The sequence below is a fragment of the Arvicola amphibius genome, chromosome 7 (assembly GCF_903992535.2).
Source record: "Arvicola amphibius chromosome 7, mArvAmp1.2, whole genome shotgun sequence".
Lineage (NCBI taxonomy): Eukaryota > Metazoa > Chordata > Mammalia > Rodentia > Cricetidae > Arvicola > Arvicola amphibius.
In genome coordinates, this window is record NC_052053.1 from 119,449,703 (window position 1) to 119,474,178 (window position 24,476).

General features: G+C 42.9%; 1 protein-coding gene across 1 annotated transcript; it reads right to left on the bottom strand.

The window, feature by feature from the left end:
• Positions 1–508: 508 nt before the first annotated feature.
• On the bottom strand, positions 509–19,919 carry Psma6 (proteasome 20S subunit alpha 6). The gene is made up of 7 exons (XM_038337630.1): positions 19,734–19,919; positions 11,610–11,704; positions 11,084–11,165; positions 8,598–8,753; positions 6,425–6,603; positions 4,354–4,448; positions 509–723 (listed from the first exon to the last, which is right to left on the bottom strand). The coding sequence occupies exons 1-7, from the start codon at positions 19,807–19,809 to the stop codon at positions 666–668; spliced, it is 741 nt and encodes a 246-aa protein (XP_038193558.1). The 5' UTR covers positions 19,810–19,919; the 3' UTR covers positions 509–665.
• Between the last annotated feature and the right edge of the window lie 4,557 nt (positions 19,920–24,476).

Sequence of the window (24,476 nt, forward strand, 5' to 3'; positions counted from 1 at the left end):
CAAAGCCGCAGAGAAACCCTGTCTCGAAAAACCAAAAAAAAAAAAAACAAAACAAAAAAAAAAAAAACAAAAAAACAAAAAAAAAACAACTGAATCTCCACACAAAACAAAGATATACACTTACTGAACATACTCAAGTACTGAAAAGACAGCTGGGGGTGCAGCTCAGCAGAGCACACACAGCGTTAGGGTCCAATCCCCAACAAGAGTGAAGACTAACACCACACAGCTCAGCCAGGGCATCTTTTAGTGTGGAGTCTTCCAGGAAACCTAAGCCCAGCCATGTCCCACTGGAACACGGAGTGTAAACAAAGCCTGTCTCATGACAACCAGATAATTTCAAAGTCGGCTATTATGCCAAGCTAGTGGACTGGGCAACAAAAGGTGCATTTTTGTGAAAAACACAAAAAGACCAGAGCTATGACCTGAGGATGGCGAACACTTACCAGTCTGTGTGTACTGAGGCAGAACACCTGACATCAGGGTTAAGAAAGACAGGACACGAGTATTTCCAAAAGCACAGTTTTATTTATACAGTCCTAACCAGCGCAGTGGCAGGAGGAGTGGGAGAGGTTCCATCTTCAACCCAGGGCCTCTGTGATGTGTGTTTGCTGTCAGCAAACACAGGCAAGTGGCTCATGGATCTGGTAGAGTGTTGACAGCACTCAGTCCCTCTCTGCTAGAGCAACAAGGTGAGCGTCGATCTCTGCTTCTGAGAGAATCCTGGAAGGCAAAGGATAAAAAAATCACAACTGCCTATTTCAAAAAGGTTTTTAATTATGGAAAACTTCAAACATACAAAAGTCAGTACAGCAAACTCCCATGTACAGATCAACTGACTTCAGCAACTACCAATTTATTACCAATCTTTTAAAAGTCTATATGCTCATGACTCTTTCCTCAGATTATAGTACAGAACTCCCAGACAACACACCGATTTCACCTAGGTAGCGAAGTGTTCTTTGATATCAGATCCAGAATTTAACTGCAGCTGAGCTGAAAATATTTCAAGTGAATTAATATGAAGCTCAATTATATGAACTACATTCAATTTGTTTTGGGTATCAATGCCTTAAAAACATAGTATAACTCAGGCTGGACAGTGGTGGCGCACGCCTTTAATTCCAGCACTGGGGAAGCAGAGGCAGGTGGATCTCTGTGAGAGATTCTCCTTCAGCATAAAAGGTGGAGGATACCTTTGAACATTTGGCCTTTACATACACATGTGAATGCATGCACATGCACATATCCATGTGTGTGTGCGTCCCCAAAAGCTGCTTGGACTCAGTAACCATTCATGAAAAAAAGTGTGGTAGTTTGAATGTGATGGGTTCCCATAATCTCGTGGAAATGGCACTATTAGGAGGTGTGGTTTTGTTGGAGAGGGTGGGAAGAAGTATGTCATTATGGGGGTTAAGTTGATATTTCCCATGCTCAGGATACTGCCCAGTGTCTCAGTTGACTTCCTGTTGCCTGCAAGATGTAGGACTCTCAGCTATCTCTCCAGTAACACATCTGCCCGCACAACACGCTCCCTGCCATCAGATAATGGACTGAACCTCTGCACTATAAGCAAGCCCATTCAATTAGTGTTTCTTAGAAGAGTGGCCACGGTCATGGTGTCTCTTCACAGCAATAAAAATCTAAGACATAAAGTTATAATAGTATCTAAAACCTATTCACCAGAAGGTGCTTCATGTGGAAGATGTATTTTCTAAATATCTGTCTTAAAGGAATCAGTTGCTTGGCAACACTGTTGACATAACTTGTCACTGCTGGGATTCTATTTGATGCTTTGTTTTGAGACAAGGTCTCATAATTTAGGTAGCCCAGGCTGGCCGGATCTTACTATGTAGCCAATGATGACCTTAAACTTCTGATACTCGTGTCGCTACTTCCCAAGATCTGGAATTATAGGTATGTGTGACCATGCCCCTACTTCATTACTAAACTTCTAAAAAGGTAAATCTGTCAAAACGGCCATTTTTTTTACAACTTGGAAAAGTAGCTGATACGTTGTGAAATCTTATGCGATTTCTAATGTTTTTGTTATGACTCAAGTACACTCACTATCACAGAACTCAGAAATCACACAAGGCTTTCCCCTCTTCCCAGTAGCGGCACTGAATCTGGGCTTTTTGCTGCTGGCAAGCGCTCTCACTAGCTGTGCTCTCAGCCTTTTAAAACAGACTTTTACTTTGAGACAGGTTTCACTACGTTCTCAGGCTGACCTTGAACCTATAATCCTACCCCAGTAGCCTGACGTGTGGGGTTGTGGGCCTGTGTAACGCCCAACTACACTGGTTTGCTTACACAGATATTGTTTCTTGCTCAATTTTAAAATAACAGATGCAAATAACATTCAGATGTAGTAAAAAAAAAAAAAAAGGTTTCATAACAGATCAGAAAGCAAAGTGCCTGTTGGAATTTCAGTGCTTAGAAAAGGGAAGCAGATGGGTGTGGTGGTCTATAATCCCGGTCCTGAGGACTGAGGTCAACCTGGGCTCAAAAAGAAACAAAACAACAAAAAGGGGAACATTTTCCTATAGAAAAAAATTATTAGGCTAGATGCAACTGTTATTTTCTTAGTTCTATAGGTTTTTCATGTTTATATCACTTACTTGCAGCCAACCAAGAAAGCAAATCAAATCAGAAAGGGGGGGTACATATTATGGAAGTCTGTTTGGGAGAACAACCTGCTGTAGTGGTATCTCGTTTGTGTTTTAACAAATACAGCCTGACTGGAGATCAGAGCTCAGAGCTAAGCCCAGAGGCCAGGGAGTCCTTTAATCTCAGGACGCAGGAGGCAGAGGGATTGCTGTTAGGTCAAGGCGTCCTTGGGCTGTACAAGATTGAATCTGTCTAAAAGAGAAACAGAGCTCACACAAAGGGGATCCCAGCACTAGGGATCCCATGCCTTTAATCCCAGCACTAGGGAGGTGGAGACAGGAGTGATATGGCTGGGCGGAGAGAGAAATATAAGGCGGGGAGAAGACAGGAGCTCAGTGCAGTCTGAAGTTTGGTAGAGACAGCTGCAGTTTGAGGAGCAGTACAGTCTGAAGCAGTTAGTCAGAGATGCAGTCTAAGGAGGCGGTCTGAGGACAGACAGGATCGCCCCTTTGGTCCTAGCATTGGTAGAGGTAAAAGGTCTCTAGTGGCTGGCTACTCTGCTTCTCTGATCTCCCAGGTTTCACCCCCTAGTATCTGAGTCTGGGCTTTTATTAAGAACAATTGGAATTCGTGCTACAGTCTGCAATCCAAGTACTTGGGAGGCTGAGAGAGAATGATCCAAAGTTCAAATTCAGTTTGGCCTACATCCCAAGACAATGTCACAAAACAAAACAAAACAAACACACACACACACACACACACACACACGCCACTAAAAAACTCTTCAAGGTGTGAAACAGTTTACTAATTCTCCAACAATAACACAGACATAGTCTAAGAGGAGACACACTGAACAGGTAAAACGCCGAACAACTCTTTGCATATGTGGATTTATTTATGCTTTTCACTAACAACAACAGCATCCTAGTCCATGGCATACAAACCCCGACAGGTTGCTGGGAGGATGAGCTGACTGACACACTTGGATCATTCAAATTGATGCGTGAGAGCTAAGTCACATATTGGTAAGCAAGAACACTCAAGACCAGCACCAGCGACTCAACTGTGGATCAGCGTTTCATATTGCTCTTCAAAGCTCCCTTACCCAGCAAATAATCAAATTTCCACCTGAAAGTTACCACCGTGGAGCTACTTCTATTGGCTTTAAATTGAATCAGAAGACCTGTTTGTCTGCTTATGTGTTGTGGTGTCAGGGATCAAATCCAGGGCAACGTGCCCAGCGCACCTGGCCACCAAGCCACATTTCCTCATTTTATTTGGTATAAAGGTTATGGTGTGTGTGTGTGTGTGTGTGTGTGTGTGTGTGTGTGTGTGTGTGTGTGTGTGTGTGAGACCTCTGGTGTTAGAAGAGGGAGAAGAGTTGCTTCTGTTTTAAGAGACTCAAAGTTGTTCTGTTTCCACAGTGCTAGGGATCGAACCCATAACTTTTGAGCAAGCTAGCTAAGCACTTCTCTTCAACCATTTGAGATAAGGTTTTTTGTTATAGAAGCCAGGCTGGCCCTTGAATTTGTGACCCCCCCCAGTTCAGCCTCCCCAGTGCCAGGATCACAAGTACGTATCACCATTTCTAAGAAATTTTAAAACAGAGTCCTGAGGTCCTGGAAGCAAAAAGAGATGGCATTTCATCACAGCACCACACGCAAATCTGTTACAGCACAAAGGAACTCTAACACCTCTAGTTTTTTGTCTAGAATTTAACACCCGACTGAAAACGTAACTCACCTGAATTTAGGATTTTCGACTGTAACTACTCCAACTTCTATTTCTGAAGGCTTGAAGTCAATCGACAGAACAGTAGACAGGCATGTGATTGCAGTCTGAAAAGAATGCCAACAATAAACTATAATACATTCCGGCTATCACGGTCCCGACCCCAGACACTCACTCCTGTGTTCAGTGACAGTCCTACAGGCACAGTATCAACAACTGCTGACATAAACCTGCTTCTATTACACAGCCCCAAATTTAAAGAGTTTATCAAACAAAATAGATGGAATATATAACAGTTTATTTACAGTCCAGCGTGGTAGTGCACACTTGGAATTCCAGCACTCAGGAAGCAGAGGCAGGTGGATCTGAGTTTGAGGCCAGCCTGGTCTACAGAGTGAGTTCCAGGACAGCCAGAGCTATGAAGAAAAACCCTGCTTCAAAAAACAAACAAACAGGGCTGGAGAGATGGCTTAGTGGTTAAGAGCACTGCCTCTTCTTCCAAAGGTCCTGAGTTCAACTCCCAGAAACCACATGGTGGCTTACAACCTCCTGTAATGAGATCTGGTGCCCTCTTCTGGCCTGCAGGCCAGGCAGACCACTGTATACTTAATAAAAATACATCTTTAAAAAAAATAATAATAAAAATTTGTTTGTTTGATGACCACTATAATCAATGCTTTATGTTTAGTATGTGGTATGAAAGAGACTAAAGAACGACAACCATTCAGACTGATGACTGACCCTTCAAATGCTTGTGGTTTGGAAGTGGTAATTTAAGAGTGTTTTAAGTAGTTTTCTATCTGATGTGATTAACATTACTATAAATTATACTTTAAGAAACATTTAAAGAAGGCGTACCATTCTATTTTCTAGATCATAACTAACTTATTTTACACTTTCTTCCAATGTAAGATAAATTGTTAAACAATTAAAAATTTGTCTGTTTTGAGAACAGGTCTTGCCCTGAAGCCCTGACTAGTCTGGAACTCATGTAGACCAGGCTGGCCTCAAACTTATCACGATCCTCTGCCTTCCCCAAATCGGGACTACTGGTGTACAGCAACACATCCAGGTTACAAAAGTTTTTAACAAGTGTAGCGTGTGTAGAGGGCAGAGGACAACGTTGGGAGACAGGGTCTGACCTGACCACGTGGGCAGCCACCTCAACAGTCTACAATCACAAGCAGAAGCAGGTTTATGCTTGTGCTGTGGGTCGAGGCACTGAAGTGAGACGAGATCCCCAGTTTACAGGCTGAGCACTTTTCTGACTGAACTCTCTTCCCAGCCCTCTGAGCACATATTCTTTTACTAGGGAACAATCTGCCCTCCAAGAACTTGGTTTGTAGCTGCTTTTATTTAGGACCATGAAAACAATTATTACTGGACCAGTAAGATAGCTCCATGAGTACAGGTGCGGCTGCCAAATTTAACAACTTGAGTTCAGTCTCGAACCCTTATGGCAGAAAAGAACTGACCCTGCAAGTTGGTCCTGGCTTCCATGAGTGTCGTGGCACACGCGAACACACACGCATGCATGTATACACACTAAAATAAATATTAACAAAGCAAATCTTAAGTCTTTTTAGTTTTTTAATCCAGAAAATTTAAACTTAATTTGAGTCTATTAATCATATTGACCACGCCAGTCTTTGAGTCTTGTCTTGATTCTTATTTTATTTTGTGTTTGTTGGATATTGTTTCAAATCCATTACGAACTAAGATAGGAAATGAATAAAAGCATCCTGTTTTCCCCCAATGTCAGCCAGATGATATGAATTTTACCATTAAGCTAACAAATTTGGATCTTGTGACATCATTAATAGGTTCCCTTCCCCTTTCGTTTTTGGTTTTTCAAGACAGGGTTTCTCTGTGTAATGGCTCTCGCTGTCCTGGAATTCTCTTTGTAGTCAAAGCTGGCATGAACTCACAGAGATTCTCCTGCCTCTGTCTCCAAAGTGCTGGAATTAAAGGCATGCACCAGCACCACCCAACTAAAAAAATAGCTTTTATAAACTATCAATAACACAACAATGCTTACTCTTCTATAGCAGTAAAAAAATTCAACTCCTCCTGGCTAACTTACTTCCACTGTTTGTTCAAATGTCCAATCAAATTTCTTCTTCACTTTTTTTTCGAGGAAGCTGGTTGACTCTGTCTGTTTGACGCCTGCTGCGGTGGCTTTAAAGCCACAGTAGTAGCCTGCAGGGTCACACTTGTACACTTGAGGACCTTGTTCTTCATCAATACCAATTAAAATCATACCTGAAAAGAAAGGTTCCAATGAAACAGGTTACACTGCACTACAAAGACATTTCCTTTCCTGGTGTTACCACACAGTTATTATTAATCATTATTTGGACACTAATTTTAGGCTCATGTATTTCCTCAAACCATTAAAATCTAACTTTACAACCACTGATAGATCAGGTAACAGGTAAGCTGCTGTTCTGAGAAAGGATCCATCCATCAGTCTGTTGCTGTTTTAAACAGGCTCAGCATTTTACTGCCATGCCATCACCAGTCTCCTCAGAGCCCTTTCTTTGCTGCAACAATCAAAATTCATTTTTAGAATAATTCATGGATACAGAGGAAAGATTAAAAGAAAGGGACAGAAGAAATAAATTAGCTAAAAAATAATGGCAATGACAGTGAGAGAATGACAGGAGAGGAGGGGATAAGATACCCTGAGGCAAAATCAGACGACCAGGAAGAAAGCTGAGTAAGACTATGAAGGGGAAGCGAGGATGCACGTAAGCAGTAGGGACTCCTGTCACAAGGGTCTGGAGATGGGAGGGTGGGGTAAGAAACCAGGTGAGCGACTGACATAGAGGAAAGTGAAGAAAGTGAAGCCACGCAAGGGTGACGTTAGCCAGAGACCAAAGGAGAAGGCCCGAGAATAAAGCCCGAGAAGCAACAACATGTAAGGGATCAGCAGAGGAGCATGAACAAAAGAAGCTGAGCAGGGAGAGCACTAGGAGCCGCCATACCTGTACGCTAGCACTTAAGAGGCTGAGTCAGGGATCACAAATTTGATGCAAGCTTGGGCTACTCAAACTCCAAGAGTTAAGGGAGGGACAGGGATGAAATTAGGAACTGGAGAGCTCAGCAGTTAAAGGAACATTGGGTGCTCTTCCAGAGAATCAGGGTTCGATTCCCAGCAACCCCATGGCAGCCTACAGCCATCTTATCTTAACTCAGTTCCGGGATCTGACACCTCTTCTAGCCTCCACAGCCATCACAGGTGCACAGACACACACCACACATGAAGAAAATAAGAAGTTAAAGAAGAAATAATGTTAAAGAGGTCAGCAGAATCATTTGCTAAAAAGAAACAATACACTTAATTCTCAGAGCTAGGTCTATAGTTCTGTGGTAGAGCACTTGCCTAGCAAACGCAGCCCTGGTTTGAAGCCCAGTACCACACACACATACACACACACCCCAAAACAAAACAAAACAAAACAAAAAAAAACGAACTGGAACATTAAATTTTCATTAATAAATGATGCCAAGAAATAAATATGATGCCAGGTAGTAGTGGCGCAGGCCTTTAATCCCAGCACTCTGGAGGCAGAGGCAGGTGGATCTGAGTTTGTGGCCAGCCTGAGCCACATAGAGAAACCTTGCCTTGGAAAAAACAAACAAACAAACAAAACAAAACAAAAACCAAATATGCATTGAGATTGTCAGGTGAGTTTAAAAAACATTAAATTTAAAGATCAATAAATCTTCCTCTTCCTCAATGAAGTTTCATTTTAAAAAAATAGAAATACAAAGTGTATTGTAGTGACACGCGCCTTTAATCCCAGCACTTGGGAGGCAGAGACAGGCAGGTCTGTGTGAGATTGAGGCCAGCCTGGTCTACAGAGTGAGTTCCAGGACAGTCAGGACTCTGTTACACAGAGAAACTCCGCCTCAAAAAACCAACCAAACAAAAAATTTAAATTAGAAATACAAACATAAGCTGTAAGGCTATGTGTTATTCCAATTCTTTATCCCATGACCAAAGCAGCATCGACACTGTTAAGATGCCTTCTAAATTTTCACAGAATTAATAATCTGGAATCACAGAAGAACCCCATTACAAAGGCCTAGTAAAATGGGGACTTGGATGTTCCACATCACATATTCTAAACAGAACTCAAAGCTTTACTTTCAAACTACACATTCAGAACCCAAGTGTGGTCTCAGTTTTTGTCTACACGCTTTAAAGACAATTACATCTCAACTCTTCACAAGACTCTGAGCATACTTACAACAACCGAGCGGCCTCATCTCCGCATTCTGTGTGTAGACTTGAGAAATATCAGCGATTCTTTTACACAGCATGTCCACAGGAATCTCATAGCCGTACTTGTATTTCCAGTTAGCTGCCTCATAGCGTGCCCTCTGTACCTGGGATCTGCTGTCAGCTTCATGGATAAACAAAACCCCAAGATTTACTACTTTAGAAGCACAGAATGAACGTGAAAGCCTAGTTCTCCACTATAGATATCTGTATGTTTATTTCAAACACAATTATAGAAGAACAAAGGGTCCACTGTGGCTTTTCCTTGTGATAATGAACATTGAGTAACTTGGCATGTAAGAAAGGAAAGATTAAAACATGGAGCTAAATTTATATACCATATTGCTCTTTTACACCAAGTCTTTCACCAGCAGTCAAAATAGCTTCTACAAAAATGTAATAAATTAGCCGGGCGGCAGTGGCGCATGCCTTTAATCCCAGCACTCAGGAGGCTGAGCAGGAGGATCTCTGTGAGTTTGAGGCCAGCCTGGTCTAAACAGCTAGTTCCAGAACAGGCTCCAAAGCTACAGAGAAAGGGCTTGCCACCAAGCCTGATGACTCTGAGTCTGATCCCTAGGACTCAGCGTGGAAGAGGAGAACCAACTACCACACGTTGTCCTGTGTCCTCTGCACACGCTCCATGGCATATATGTACAAATATCTATGTAATAATAAAAAGTCTAGTTACTCTAAAGAATAGACTTTTTAAAAAGGTTTCATGAGAAATACTATTTTTAAAAGATTTATTTTAGGCCAGGTGGTGGTGGCACACACCTTTAATCCCAGCACTTGGGAAGCAGAGGCAGGAGGATCTCTATGAGTTCGAGGTCAGTTTGGTCTACAAAGAGAGTTCCAGGGCAGCCAGGATTGTTACACAGAGAAATCCTGCCTTGAAAAACCAAAAGATCTATTTTAATTTCATGCATATGAGTGTTTGCTTGTACGTGTACCATGTGTGCTTAGTGTCCTAAGAGGCCAAAAATTATCATGGACGGGGGTTATGAACTGCTATGTGGGTGCTGGGAAATGAACCTTGGTCCTCTGCAGCAGCAAGGGCATTAACCCTTGAGCCATGTCTCTTGCCTCCTAAAATGCATACTTAAGGGAAAAGAATAATATCTCTTCATCTATGTTTTGACTTAATTTTTTCTTTGAATTCAGAAAGCCAAAGTAAATTTTATATAAATGTTCACTCACTTCTAACTAGTGTTGTGACTAGATTTGAGTAAGATTAATTATTTAGGTCTCTTTAAATTACTAACCACATCTGAAATACAGTATTTATATGGGTCCAGATTACCTATCAGCAGCATAAAGACCTAATCCCATTATACTTAAGATTTCAAAATAGCTCACAAGCCACTCCTGTAGTACCAGCACATAGTAGGCTGGGTATAATTATTGAATGTGAAGTAGACTGGGCTATACTGCAAGACGCTGTCTCAAAAACGCAACCAACCAGCCAGGCACAGTGGTGCAGGTTTTAATCCCAGCATTCAGCAGGCAGGAGCAGCTTGGTCTACTCAAGTGGTTCAACCTGTGGTATGGAGCCCTCTGGGAGGGCTGTAGACAACCCTTTCACAAGGGCTGCCTATCAACATCAGAAAACAGGTATTTGCATTACAATTCATAATAGTAGCAAAATTACAATTATGAAATAGCAATGAAAATAATTTTACGGGTTGGGATCACCACAGCAAGAGGAACTGTATTAAAGGGTCACAGCATTAGGCAGGATGAGAACCACTGTTGAGTTCCAGACCCTATCTCAGACAGACAAACAAACAAGCCCCTCTAATCAAAAAGCCACTCGGTCAACTAAATAACCATAATGAGTCAACTAAACTAACTGAACAACCAACCATTAAATTCATTATAGCCTTAAATATTAATACTGGATTCTGGGGCCTCGGCTCAGTGGGTCAAGTTCTGTGCAAGCATAAAGACCTAAGTTTGGATCCATAGTACCCTGGTAAGAGCTAGGCCTCACCTGTAACCCTGGGGGCTGGGGGGAGGGGCTTGCTAGCCACACAGTCTAGTTGAAACAGATAGATCCAGATTTGGGAAGAGATCTTGTCTTGAATACTGAGGTGGAGAGTGGTGGGAAGACACCTCTGGCCTCCACAGACATACACACAAGTGAGCACACTTGTGGAAACACAAGTTAATACTCATCATGGAAGACAGTGTCTACTAGCAACACCACAACTCAGACACTAAGGGATCTTTAAAACACAAAAGACAGGGCTGGCAAGATGGCTCAGCAGGGAAGGGCGTTTGCTATAGAGCTGATGACCTGAGTTCCATCCTCAGAACCTACATGGCAGACAAGGCCGACTTTCACAGGGCGTCCTCTGACCTCACACACGCCAAAACAAACAAACACAAACACAAAAGTAATTATGATGGAATACCATCAGGCCCGTGTTCCCAAGAAGGCAGCTGGTCAGTTACCTGTCATCCCAGTCATCACACAGCCAATGTTCTCGGTTATCTTGAACAAGTGGGTCACTGTGCTGGAATCCAGTAATTTGTCCTGAAGAACAAAATAAATCACAAACATTTCGATTTAAGGTCCACATGCTTCTGTGTGGTTATGAAAAACTAACAGTATAGAATTGCAACAATAAACTGTCATGTAGAAGTTATGAGACATATATATTCTATTCATTTTACAGTTAAAGCCAATCTTGAAAAATGAGGTAGAGATGCTTCTGCTAGATGTTTTCTGTGGGTTAAAAGTTCAGAAAACAAAGGACTTAGACATCTCATTGCATTTATTATAATTACATCACAAAGTTTATACTTCTATCTACTCAGCCAACCCATCTTCAGCTGCTCAATGGTTCTTGAATGACTAGTAAGAGTCAAACCAGGAACACTGATAATGTGAATAGGTAGTAATGGAATTCTGTTCAAAATCACAAAGAATTCTTAGATGTTAACATGTAGCAATCGACTGCCTGGGCTAACTACTTACGGGTACTTTCTTCTGTGTGACAATTACTGCACAGTCTTTTCCTCTGACAGCCACAGATGTGAGTCCACCCTGGTTAATAGCCTTAAAAGCATATTCTGGAAATACAAAACAGGCTTAGTTATTTTAGGGGCTGGGGATGTGGCTCAGCTGTAGAACGCAGGCTGAGTGTACACAAATACTGGATCAATCTGACTGTGGGGACTAGACCGCAGCATCTGGTGGAGACAGAAGATCAGAAAGTCAAGGTCTTTGTAAGGGGGAGTTTGAGGCCAGCCTGAGATACTAGAGACTCTGTCCTTAAAAAAAAAAAAAAAAAAAATAGAGTTGGGCATAGTGGCACACACCTTAGAGGCAGACAGAATTCTGTTAGTTCAAGGCCAGCCTGAGATACTAGAGACTCTGTCCTTAAAAAAAAAAATAGAGTTGGGCATAGTGGCACACACCTTAGAGGCAGACAGAATTCTGTTAGTTCAAGGCCAGCCTGATCTACAGAGTAAGTTCCAGGACAGAAGGCCTACCAGAGAAACCCTATCTTGAAAAACCATAATAATAATAATAATAATAATAATAATAATAATAATAATAATAATAATAATAAATTTTCTTTCCATTTTTGAGACAGAATCTCATTATGCAGCTCTGGCTGGCCTGGACCTCCTGAGTGCTGGGGTTAAAAGCATGTGCCACCATGTTTGGGTAAGGTGGGACAAAATTTATAATAGATTCTTAATTAACAAATTATCATTAAAAGAATGAGGTTACACTATATGAGCATGGAATACCAACCATGGAAAGTAAAGCCAAAACAATAAAAATGCCAATTAATCAGTCAAACCAGTTCCATTTCTTCCAATTTTGTTTTATGGAATTTTCATTGGGATCAAGCACCAGATTCTGATGGTCTTACTCTAACTTTACCCAGCAGATCTTAATATTTCTCAGCACTTCAAAATGTTTTATGGGCATTAATTAAACCAAGCCTGGTATGCCTAGGTCAACGTTAGCTGCTCTAAAGATTTAATACTTCTGTTAATTTTTGGTCAATAACTAAAACCACATACAGTTTTAATTGCTATTATATTTCATGTTGATACTCTATCAGTTGAAATTTGATCCCAGCATAGTCCAGGCCAGCCAGGACTACATAAATGATACCCTGTCTCAAAAATGGAAAGAAAATGTTGTAATTTTTATAACATTTTTATAACAGTCATCAGGGTTCTTTGGTTTATTACAAACTTCAGATTGTGTACTTCTAGCCACTGCCAATACATTGTTTTTAAAAACAGGCATCAAGATGGAACCACACACAAACTACACTGGTATCACACAGTTTACTTGACAAGAATGGTCTTTCAGGGGATAAGATTAGAAATAAGACTATCATTTTCTATGATAATACAGAAAATATGGAAGATAGATTTTTTTTCTTTTTTGAGACAGGGTTTCTCCGTGTAGTCCTGTCTGTCCTGGAATTCATTCTGTAGATGAGGATGACATCGAACTCACAGAGATCTGCCTGCCTCTGCCTCCAGAGCGCTGGGATTGATGGTGTGTGCCATCACTTGGCTTAGAAGATAATTTAAAGATTATTTTTAATCTCAGCTGTGGCTTAAATTTTGCTGCATAGTAGACAATCTCAAAATCTTCTTTAAGTGTTACTCTGGACACTGGCTACGAGGACCAACCAGAGAATCCATAAATGACCAGAATAAGAAACACAAGTATCCAGTGCTCCTCCATGGCTTCTGTTTCAGTTCCTGCCTCCAGGTTCCTTGCCTAAGATGCTGTCCTGACTTCTGCAGTGATGGACTGTGACTGGGGGTGTAAGCCGCATGGACTTGCTCCTCCCCAAGCTGTTCTACCACAGCAGCAGGAGCCTAACCAGGGGGCCTACTGACTCGAGGTCAACAGCCAGAACTGAATAATAATGCAGAAGGAACCAGCTCCCCAAAGCTGTACTTGAACACCACTGAGAGCACTGTGGCACATGTACCCACACACAAAGTAATAAAAAATTTAAAAAGAAAAACAGAAATAGAAACCACAGTATCAGAAATATAAAAATTTACCAAAAGAAGCTGGCGGTGGTAGCCTTGGCCTAGAATTCTGGTACTAAAGTTGAGGAAGAAGGCCCAAGGACATATTAGTCATTAACAAGACTCTGTTTCAAACAATGAAACAACCATCCAGAAAAATCTATTAAGTGGACGTTAGTGCAGACTGGAGGTGCTAGAGAAGATTCAGCAGTTATAATGTTTACTACTCTTCCAGAGGACCTGAGTTCAATTCCCAGCACTCCTACCAGGTTGCTCACAGCTTCCTTTAACTCCAGCTCCAGATCTGATGCCCTCTTCTGTACTCCATGGGCACACTCACACACATACCCATACTCACACACATAACTAATAATAATAATAATAATAATAATAATGATAATAATAATTAAAAAACAGATCCAAGTGAATCAAATTATTCAATCCTTTGTGTCAGTGTGTGCAGGTCTCATGCACACATGTGTGATGGCCAGAGGACAACCTTAGGTGTCATTCATTCCTCAGGGATGTCCACCTTGTTTTTTGAGATAGGGTTTCTCCCTCATCTGTCTAGCCAGCAAGTCTCAGAGATCTGCCTGTCTCTGCCACACCACAGCCAGAACTACAAAGATTACAAACACACAACACCTATCATGCTTGGTTATTTATTTAGGTCTCTATTTTATTTTGGAGGCAGAATCTATGTAGCTAGCCCTGGCTAGTCCTGAAATCATATGCGAGAACACACCTGACTCTACTTTTTTTTTTGCCCCAGGCCGTCATTTTTTACACATTAAAAATAGTCCTTGGCCGTGTTTGGTGGTGCATGCCTATGATCTCAGCCCTGGGGAGGCTACGGCAAAAGAACTGCCTCAAGTTCAAAGCCATGCTCAGATACACAGCAAAACCCTGTCTCAAAACAAAAACAAAAAACCCACCAAGACCCTCAAGATGGTTCAGCAGGTGAAATACTTTGGACCAAGCCTGATAACCCGAGTTTGAGCCCCAGATTCTGTAGGGTAGGAGGGAACTCCTTCAAGTTGTTCTCTGACCCCTACACGACTCCTCTCCAAAGTGAAAAACCAAATCAAACCTGGGCAAGGAAGATGGCTCAGCGGGAAGGAGTTTGCTGTGTAAGCATGAGAACTGAATTCAAACATCCAGCACTCACATAGGAAGCCTGTAACCCCTGAGCATGTATGTGTAAGTGGTGGATGGCGGGAGGCTCACTGGAGATTGCTGGCCGCCAGCCTTCTTCTAGGTTCAGTGAAAGTCCCTGTTCCCCGTTCAAAGGACTAGGTAGACTGGAAGAGCAGGTCTCTGATGTCTTCTGACTTGGAGTGTGCCCCTAGCATATGCACTTCGCCATGTGTACACACATCTGTCTCCTCCCCACTACAAACACACACACACAAACTGCCAAACACAGTAGTTCTGTGTTCAATATAAAAACAAGTTATTGAGCTCTTTTCCATCTTCCTCTCAGAGAGGCAGCTTCGCTTCTCCCTCTCTCCCCACTTCTCTGCTTTCCCCCCCTCTTCTCTCTCTCTCCTTGCCCCCCTCCTGCCCTTTCACCCCACTGTGGAACACCCCCTTCCCTAATAAACAACCTTTCCACGCAAAAAAAAAAAAAAACCAACAAAACAAGTTATTGAGATGCAAATTGTTGGGATGGAAAGATGGTTATAAGCACTTGTTGCTCTTGCAGAGGACCTGGCCTTGGTTCCCAGAACCTATAATGCAGCCCACAACTCCCTGAACTCCAGTCCCAAGGGATTCCTGCCTTCATCTGGGATCTGCAAGCACCCCAAAGTATATAGCACATACGCATAAATGCATGCAAACACTAATATACATAATTTTTTTTAAAAATTGGTGGGTTTTTTTGTTTGTTTTGAGACAGGGTTTCTCGGCGTAGTGCTGGATGTTCTGGAACTCGCTCTGTAGACCTTGAACTCAAGAGATCTACCTGCTTTTGCCTCCCAAGTGCTGGGATTAAGGGCATGCACCACCACTGCCAGACAAGCAAATCTTAAAAATAAAAAAATATAAATTCCTTCCTTACAAATAACAGGATTAGTAAACAACTGTTCTAAATATAAGGATTTTTCCCATATTAACCTCTTACAATTTGCTTATTTCCTACAATTCCTACCATTCCTTCAAACTTTTCATTTATGTAACATTAGTGGAGAAATAGGCCAACCATAAAAGGTACTATGTCTATTATATCAGAAATCCAGGATAAGAAACATATCAGGTAATGAATGGCTCAATGTAAGCCAGCACACAGCAGAGAAGCACATCACCCTTTTGGACACACATGGGGCCTCACAAAGCATACACAAGTGATTCTGAGGTGCTAATAATTAGCAACACAATGTAAGACTCTTTACTCCCAGACTTTTGTTTTAAACGCTATACTGAATTTGGGAATATAAGCTTAATTTCTTCTTCCTAGATAAACACAAGTTGGAAAATTAAGATGAAAGATCCAAACAGCCTGTAAAGTTTGATTATAAAAAAAAGATGGGAGACTGGAGTGATGGCTCAGCAGTTAATATGTTGTTATTCTTGCAGAGGACCCACACTCAGTTCCCAACATCCACATCAGGCAGCTCAACAATCAACTGAAATTCCAGCTCCAAGCAGATCCAATGCTCCTGGTCTCAGACACCTGCACTCAAGAGCATTTACCCCCACACATGTGCAGACACGCGCTCGCGCGCGCGCACACACACACACACACGCAATTAGATATAAAATAAACCTCTAAAAACACCAAAAAAAGAGACAGTCTGCTCTTTTTTTTTTTTTTAAAGGCTACACAATCAGGTCATCTATAAAAGCAGTGATCCTCAAGAGTGGGGGTCATCAGCAGTCTTTGTACTGGCATAGGAGGAGAATATGAGATTTGAAAATATAACAATGTGAGCCTATAGCTTTTTTGGTGTAAACATGTACACACACACACAAACATTGAACACTGTCCTCTCTTCCTCTTACCTACTCCATCTTTTTCTCAGGTGCGATAACCAGAGTTACATCCTAAACCTTAAGTGGAATTCTAAAGCAAGGAGCTCTTTAATTCTTAATAAATGCAATTAACACATTAAGAGAAAACACTTCAGGGCCAGAGAGATGGCTCAGGGAGTAAGGGATTCACAACCACAAATGACAACCTGAGACACACAAGGTGGAGAGAACCAACTCCCACAAGTTGCCCTTTGATGTGCACATGAACACAGACAATAAATGCAACATAATTTTTAAAAAGTTAAACTTTAAATCTACATGTTTTATAATTCCTAACATGTTTGCACACAAATACAATCTGCACACATGTTAAAAAAAATTTCAAAGGCTAGAGGGATGGCTCAAGAGTTAAGAGTGTATTGGTCTTGCAGAGGACATTTGGTTCCTAGCACCCATGTTGGGCATGCACACAAGTACACATGTGTGCACACACAACACACACTATTTGCAAATAAGTATTTAGGAGGAAAATATTTCAGGGCCAGACAGCTTGTTCAGGAGGTAAAGACACCTGCAGGGCACCCTGACTTGATTCCCAGGACCTACACGGTAGGAGGAAAGAACTGACTCCTAGGTTGTCCTCTGACCTCTGCACATACAAATACATAAAATGCACTTTTAAAAATCATTTTAAGATCTAAAGAAAAGATTCAATAGTTACCACGGTGTTATTTTTTTTGAAAACTTTATCTACTGCTACTGTTAAAATTACAGCTCCTGTTTTTATTTCTGCTTAGTACTGTAATTTAAATGTATGCCTTGATTACTGCTATTATTTATTTTGGTGTTAGGATTAAATACAGATGCTCAGGCGTTCTAGGCAAACACCACTCCTAATCCCTTATGGGATCTTCGAGTCTTAAACTATGGCAAATGAGGAACATTCTATCAATCCTTACTTCCCTTACCATCACTCCAACTGGTTATATTATTCTTCAGCTGCCTAGGTTAACAATTTGTGTTTATAGTTCTTAGATATTGTGTCTTTGAGGGAGTCCAGAGTTGAGCCTGATACACAACCCTACAGTACTGTGGATAGTCACACATATTTCACCAGCAAACTAAGCAAAGCTGGACTTAAAGAAAGGGATTCCTTCTCTATAGAGGTTCTAATTTAACATTTTTTTTTCTTTTTAAAGCCAAAGAATAGGCATTCTGTCACACCAAATGCTCACACTAAGTGATCTATAAATATTGCCTAATTTAATCCTCACAACAACCACAAGAGGAGGAACTATTAGGCCAATTTTGCCAACAGAACTGAGCAAAGATTATACAGTTGCCCAGGCCAGCTAGCCCGGAGCACAGGCAGTACTGTGCCCGGCTCGGCTGCGAGGCCTGCACTCCGCACTCCGCACTGCTTGCTCTTCCCACTCTTTCACTTTCTCTTTCTCCACAAGGCCTAACTGATGTCCTGAGTAACAAAGGGAACGTTATCCAACGAGGCTCTGATTAAAACCACTGTCTGCTATTAAACTTGCTTTCAGCTACATCTTCTCTCCCAAGTCCTACTAAAATGTCACGACACGCTGCCTTTCTAGCCACCAAACTTAGGAAGCACTGAAGACTGCTTTATGGACAGTTTCTACAAAGCAGTTTACAGAAACAAGATACAAATTCAAGTGTGGCTTTTTCTGTTAACTTAAAAACAAAAACAAAACAACACTTCAAGCAACAATAATCTAATACACAAAAAATTCTCTGAAACTCAGAAATAAAAGACTAAAAATAAAAGGTCCTTGATCGGGACACCACTTCGTATCACAACCTTCAAATGAGGCGGATTAAGTGGGCCAGTGAATTACTTAAACGCTGACGGCCTTTGCCACACCACATACAATGTAGCTACACTGTACAGCAGGCCAACTTCTTTAACCTGACTTCTCAATGTGTAGGTGTAGAACTCCATGTATAGGCCAACTCTAGGCTTTTCAACCAAGGTAGTACAATCTCCTTGCCAAGACACTGAGATAAAAGACTTACACCAGAATAAAATTATCATGGACCAGATGCGCATCAGGCCCTACTGACACTAAATTTTCTGTGGCAAGAGTTTAGAAGTCTGTCCTATAATCCTTACCTAAACCCTGCCACGATCTCAATTTACCAAAGTCTACTGTTACACGCAGTAACCGACAGTTCAGGTTTCTGTCCATTAAAGCTGTTCTTTCAGTAAAGATTAACACACTGCGCCTCAACTAGATCGAGCTTCAAAAGTACAGGGCGTTCGTAGAGACGGGTAAAATCGGGACGCGGTTATTAGCGCGCAGTTTTGAACTCTGCTAAGATTGCACTACTCTCTTTTTATCCGTTCGGTTCCACATCTGTCACTTCCTTTAAGCTGTGAGCTTCATTAGGGGCGAGTGACATTTATCCCTTTTCCAGAAGCAGTAGTGTCTGTCGGGTAAGGCTTTGCATGCTTCTATAGAACTGACCACAAAGAAAGCCAAAGGGGGAGAAGGGGTTGCATTTTAGATGGCTGGGTAAGGAACCAATCACTCTCAGCGAAGACTCGGGCTCCAGGTAGAATGGAGCTAAGGCAGCGGTTCTCAACATGCGGGTCACGATTCCTTTGGGGTCTAACGACCCTTTCACAGGGGTCGCCTAAAACCATCGAAAACACAGACATATTTACATTACGTTTCATAAAAGTTGCAAAGTTACAGTTGTGAAGCAGCAACAAAACTAATTTTATGGTTGGGGATCACCACAACATAAGGAACTGTGTTAAGGGGTCGCAGCGTTAGGAAGGCTGGGAGCCGCTGAGCGAAGGGCTCTCCGGAAGCCGGAGGCAGGCACTGCAGGACAAGACCTAACTCTTTGTGTCTGGACAGTGAGGCCCTTCTGAAGACAGCCCGGTTCGGTTTCGGCCTAAAAGTCCGCTTGCAGACTGGGATGGGAATACGAGATTGAACCCGACCTCGATCCTTCTCCTTTCCTGGTCCGGGCTCTGCCTCAAGCCCCAGACTCTGCTTGGGCCGCGTCTGCTCGCTCCAGGCCGAAGCATGACCGAGCAATTCGGGTGGCCCACCGGCGGCCCCGGTTCACTCACCTACTTGGTAGAGTCGGCCCTCGGGAGAGAAAATAGTAATGTGGCGGTCAAACCCGGCGCTGGACCCACGGGACATGGCGTACCCCCTATTTCAAACACAAAATGCACCCCGTAGCACACACCCCAGGCACACAAGCCCCTCCCGGAAGTAATGGCTACTGCTTCCGGAGCACCGGCCGAGCTGCTTCCGCTCTGGTTTGCTTCTCAGGGGACCGGGGCTGATTCCGGGAGGGGAGGGTCGAGTCCCGAAGCCCCGCCTCTAAGTGGGCGGGACCTGGGGCCCCGTACCCGCTATCCGGCGTGCTTCAGGGCGAGTGGCTCTGGGTCGCGGCCGTTAGGGCTTTCTAGGGAGTAAATTGGTCTAAGGAGGAAGTTTTCAAGGGGTCCGCAGTAGTGATTTGGCTATCTGTGACCTCCTGTGACCTCAGGAGACCGTGTGATCAACGCAACCGCCGTTCGTTCGGGCGCCTGTATTTTGCTATTCCGTCTTACTGGAGTTCTGGCTTTGTGTTTCCTGACCTTTTTACCCGCCGCTTCTACGATATGGGGAGAAAGGAAGGCAGCTTCAGTAGCAGCAACCCTTAATGTAGGATCCAAAAGACGGCTGGTTGACGAAGCCACTGGGAAAAACAAAAGTTTTCTTCTAGTCTGGCAACACCTTCCTTTGAACAGCGGGCCAGTTTTTTTGTTTGTTTGTTTGTTTGGTTGGTTGGTTTGGTTTGGTTTTGTGTGTGTGTGTCTTAAAAGTGGAATTGAGGTTGAAATACAAGTAATAGGAATCTGAGGTTAAGCAGTCTTAATTGACAATGAGCAAGATTCAAAGCCTAGGCGCTTCATAGAAGCCTGGTATTGGATGGATACCAAAGTTACTTCCGAGTAAGTGAAGTAGCTCCTGGAAAAGTGGTGGCTTTGCAAACTGCACATTGCACACCCCAAGGCACACCTCCTACTTAGTGAATACAAAATTTGAAGCATAATATTAACTTGTTTTTCCCCTAGATTAAAAAGGGTTGTTCATACCAATATTTGTGACAGTTTAATTGCTATAATACTGAAATATTAAGATCGCTGCATACTCTCTAAAACCACTTATTTTAGAGCAAAACACTTCACAAGGAAGTTTTAATTTCTCGAGTTAAGGTTTTTCTTCTTTTACCCCCCACAAGGGGGGTATAAGCTATAAATGAGGTGTGATGGGGTGTATCTTTAATCCCAGCACTTGGAAGTCAGGGGTGGGGGGGTGGGGGGGTGGGGGTGTCTCTGGATTCAAGGCCAGCCTGGTCTACAGAGTGAGTTCCAGGACAGCCAGGACTGCACAGAAAAAGAGCAAGGAAGAAAAGAACATCCCAAACTGAAACACGGTTAAGAAAGCAGTCCATGTAAACAGCTCTCTGGAACACTCGGGACTTTCCAGCTCCAATTCCCAAGATCTCTGATAAGAGCTGTTGTCCTTTGTTTCCAGCACAGGTCCCTACTTCAGAATTAACTCCTGACTTTTGAGTGCTTTTCTCAGTCTCTCAGCCAGATGTACTGCAATTCCTACGATTTGCCTTAACAGTCAAGGATTAGGAGTTCTCTGTAAGACTGTGTGTGTGTTTGTGTTACACTCCTTTAGTCCCTAAGTGTCCAGATATCTCTCAAATTTAAGTCTCACAGTGGACACTTCTTGGAAGCAGAATTTTCCCTACTTGCCTCTGTCAAAGTAAGCAGACATTTCAAAACCCAAAATAGGTACAGATGGAATTCCTCCTCTCTTTCCTTAAGCCAAAGCCTGCTTTCTGTACTCACAATCTATACCTTGCAGCAGGCACTTCCTAAATGTCCCCTCCCCCTGCTCCTGATGTCAGCTGGCTTCTTATAATTCGTAGTTTTATTCACTTTATGGTGGCACTGAGATTTCTTAGGATGAGCTCTATTGCAGGCAGTGGGTTCTTGATGTATACTATCTGGGTGTTTTACCAGATCTTGAGCAATAGCACCAAGAAATGGACAGCCAGGTGGATGCTGCAGACCACTTATCATCCCTCATCATCACATGACCACCAGCAACAACTAGACATAGCACCCTCTTCAACTTGATTGGATTTCATCAATGTGGCCCCATATTTTACTTTCTTCTCTCCCTCTCTCTCTCTCTCTCTCTCTCTCCCTCTCCATCCTCTCTCTCTCTCTCTCTCTCTCTCTCTCTCTCTCTCTGTTTTGTTTTTGGGGCAGGGTTTCTCTGTAACTTGGAAATTTGTCCTGGAACTCGCTCTGTAGACTAGGCTGGCCTCAAACTCACAGAGATCCTCCTGCCTCTGCCTCCCGAGTGCTGGGATTAAAGGCATGTGCCACCACCACTTGACTGACCCCATATTTTCATTATGTGCCATCAGGGAAGGGAACTTGCCAGCATTATTTATACCTGGGCCCAGGATTTTGGGATCTGTTTGATCAGAGACTTGGAGGACAAAAAGGCATGGCACTTTGGGGCCAACTTCTTGTCCTATTCGTTACTCTTGCCAAGCTTCTTTAGTGGCTCACTGTCCACGGGGGAGCTAGCCACAGCCTTGGCCTCACCACAAGGCTGCCAGTCCTCCAGGACGCACAGAGAGAACCTGGGACAGGGAGTGAACTTAGGCTGATGGTGCCCGAGGAGCATCTGCCCTCCTGACATTTTTTAGGCTCATCTGCAGCTCCACTGTTTCCAGAAATTTGTGGCACTTGTGTTGGTTCCTGTGCAGGATTTCCCACACTGCGTGATTCAGAGAGTCTCCAGAGACTCTTGTTCATGGCTGCTCACAGTGGGAAAGCCAGAAAAACAAAACAAAACAAAAACTGTATTCACTTCTCATTGTCCTTTTATCCAAGAAGGCAAAAATCAATAGCATTGTTACTGATACAGATTAATTTGGACAATGCCTAGCATATATAAAGTGCTCAATAAATATTTGGTTGTGAGTCTAGCATTCTCTTCAGCCCAAATGGATTAATCCTTTAGAGAACATGAATTAAGAATGTAAGAGGTAGCTCAGTGGTTAAGAGCACTTGCTTTTCCAGAGAACCTGGTAGTTCACTTACCCAGCACGCCTCAGGCAGCTCACAACCACCTCTAACTTCAGCTTCTGGGTACCGGGCTCCAAGTGTACACACACACACACACACACACACACACGGTATATTCATGTAAATGCAAACTTTCTGGTTTTTTGTTTTTCAAGAGAGGGTTTCTCTGTCTAGCCCTGGCTGTTCTGGAACTCACTTTATAGACCAAGCTGGCCTTGAGCTCAGAGATCTGCCTGCCTTCTGCCTCCTGAGTGCTGGAATTAAAGGCACAAACCACCACTGCCCAGCTCACTTAAAAAAAAGTGTAGGGGCTGGAGAGATGGCTCAGTGGTTAAGAGCACTGGCTGCTCTTACAGAGGGCCTGAATCCAATTTCCAGCAACCACATGGTGGTTTACAATCATCTGTAATGAGATCTGGTGCCCTCTTCTGGCCTGCAGGCATACATGCAGACAGTATACTGTATAGTATACATAATAAATCTTTTTTTTTACAAGTTTATTTTCTATTTAAACTTGAATTTAAATTCCATTTGCAACAGTTCTCAGATATGTGACCTAATACAAACGGATTCTCTTGCTAACTTGCATAATAAGATCCGCTTTATTGGGGTAAAGATGAAAGGAGAGGCACTAAGCAAAGTCCCTAGCATGTAATAAGTACTTAGCAAACGACGGCTGTTAGCAATATTGCTTCCCGTGGGTGTCATGGAGTGCTGCTGCTGCTGCTGCTGCTGCTGCTGCTGATGATGATGATGGTGTGAAATGAGTCTCCCCCAGCTTTTCATTCTTTCTCCCACTGTGCAGACTTAGAGTCCTTTCGGTCTTCCCTGGTACAACAGTTGCCTGTTGATACATCAGTTTTCAGCATCGATTTTTTTTTTTAAGAGCCATCTCGAGTTGCTTCTCTGCCCAGATTCCTTTGAGTTCCCTACTATCTGCTGATTGAAGCCTACTATCTAGGTTAGGGACCAGGGTTGTTAACAAACTGACCTTCTCTTCCGCTTCGCCCTCCACTGCCTGGTCACTCCCTGAGGTCTGTCCCCTCTCACTGAAGCCCACCTCTGCCAGTTGTCTTTCAACCTTTCTGTCCACTGCATAGATTCATATCTTTTATTGGCTTGAATCCTCAAGAAAACTTATTTCAAAAAGCACAAAAGAGTGTGCCTAACCATATTCAGCTCACAGTAAAGACAACAGGTGAGAAGACTAATCCATGCTTTGGGTGTTTAACAGACTGCCAATAACATTGGTCAAGGAAAATCAGAGGAACTTTGTCTTGGAAGAATGAGAACCGGATGGCTCTGAAATCATCTGGCATCTCTGTGGTTAGAAATGTACAAGATAGGAACTCAAGGGATTCTTCGCTTAGGATCACAACTGTGCCACCTGTGCTGGGCTAACTCCGCACTAAGCAGTCACATGCAGGTTTTGTATGCACGGCAACTGTTGAAATCTTGGCTCTTTGACCATCCTCGGAGCACTGGATACCACCGCCCTCACTTCTCAGTGTCGGTCACTGCACAGTTAAACAAGGGATCTAGCTGGCGTATAGACACTTTTGATATCTATGCACTGCTGCCAGAGAGCCTGTTGGTTTAGTTTTGGTGTTGGTGAAGGTTGAACCTGGGGTCTCACAGACGCTAGGTAAGCACTCAACACTGAACTGCATGTCCAGTCCAGGCAGGCCATCTGGGACT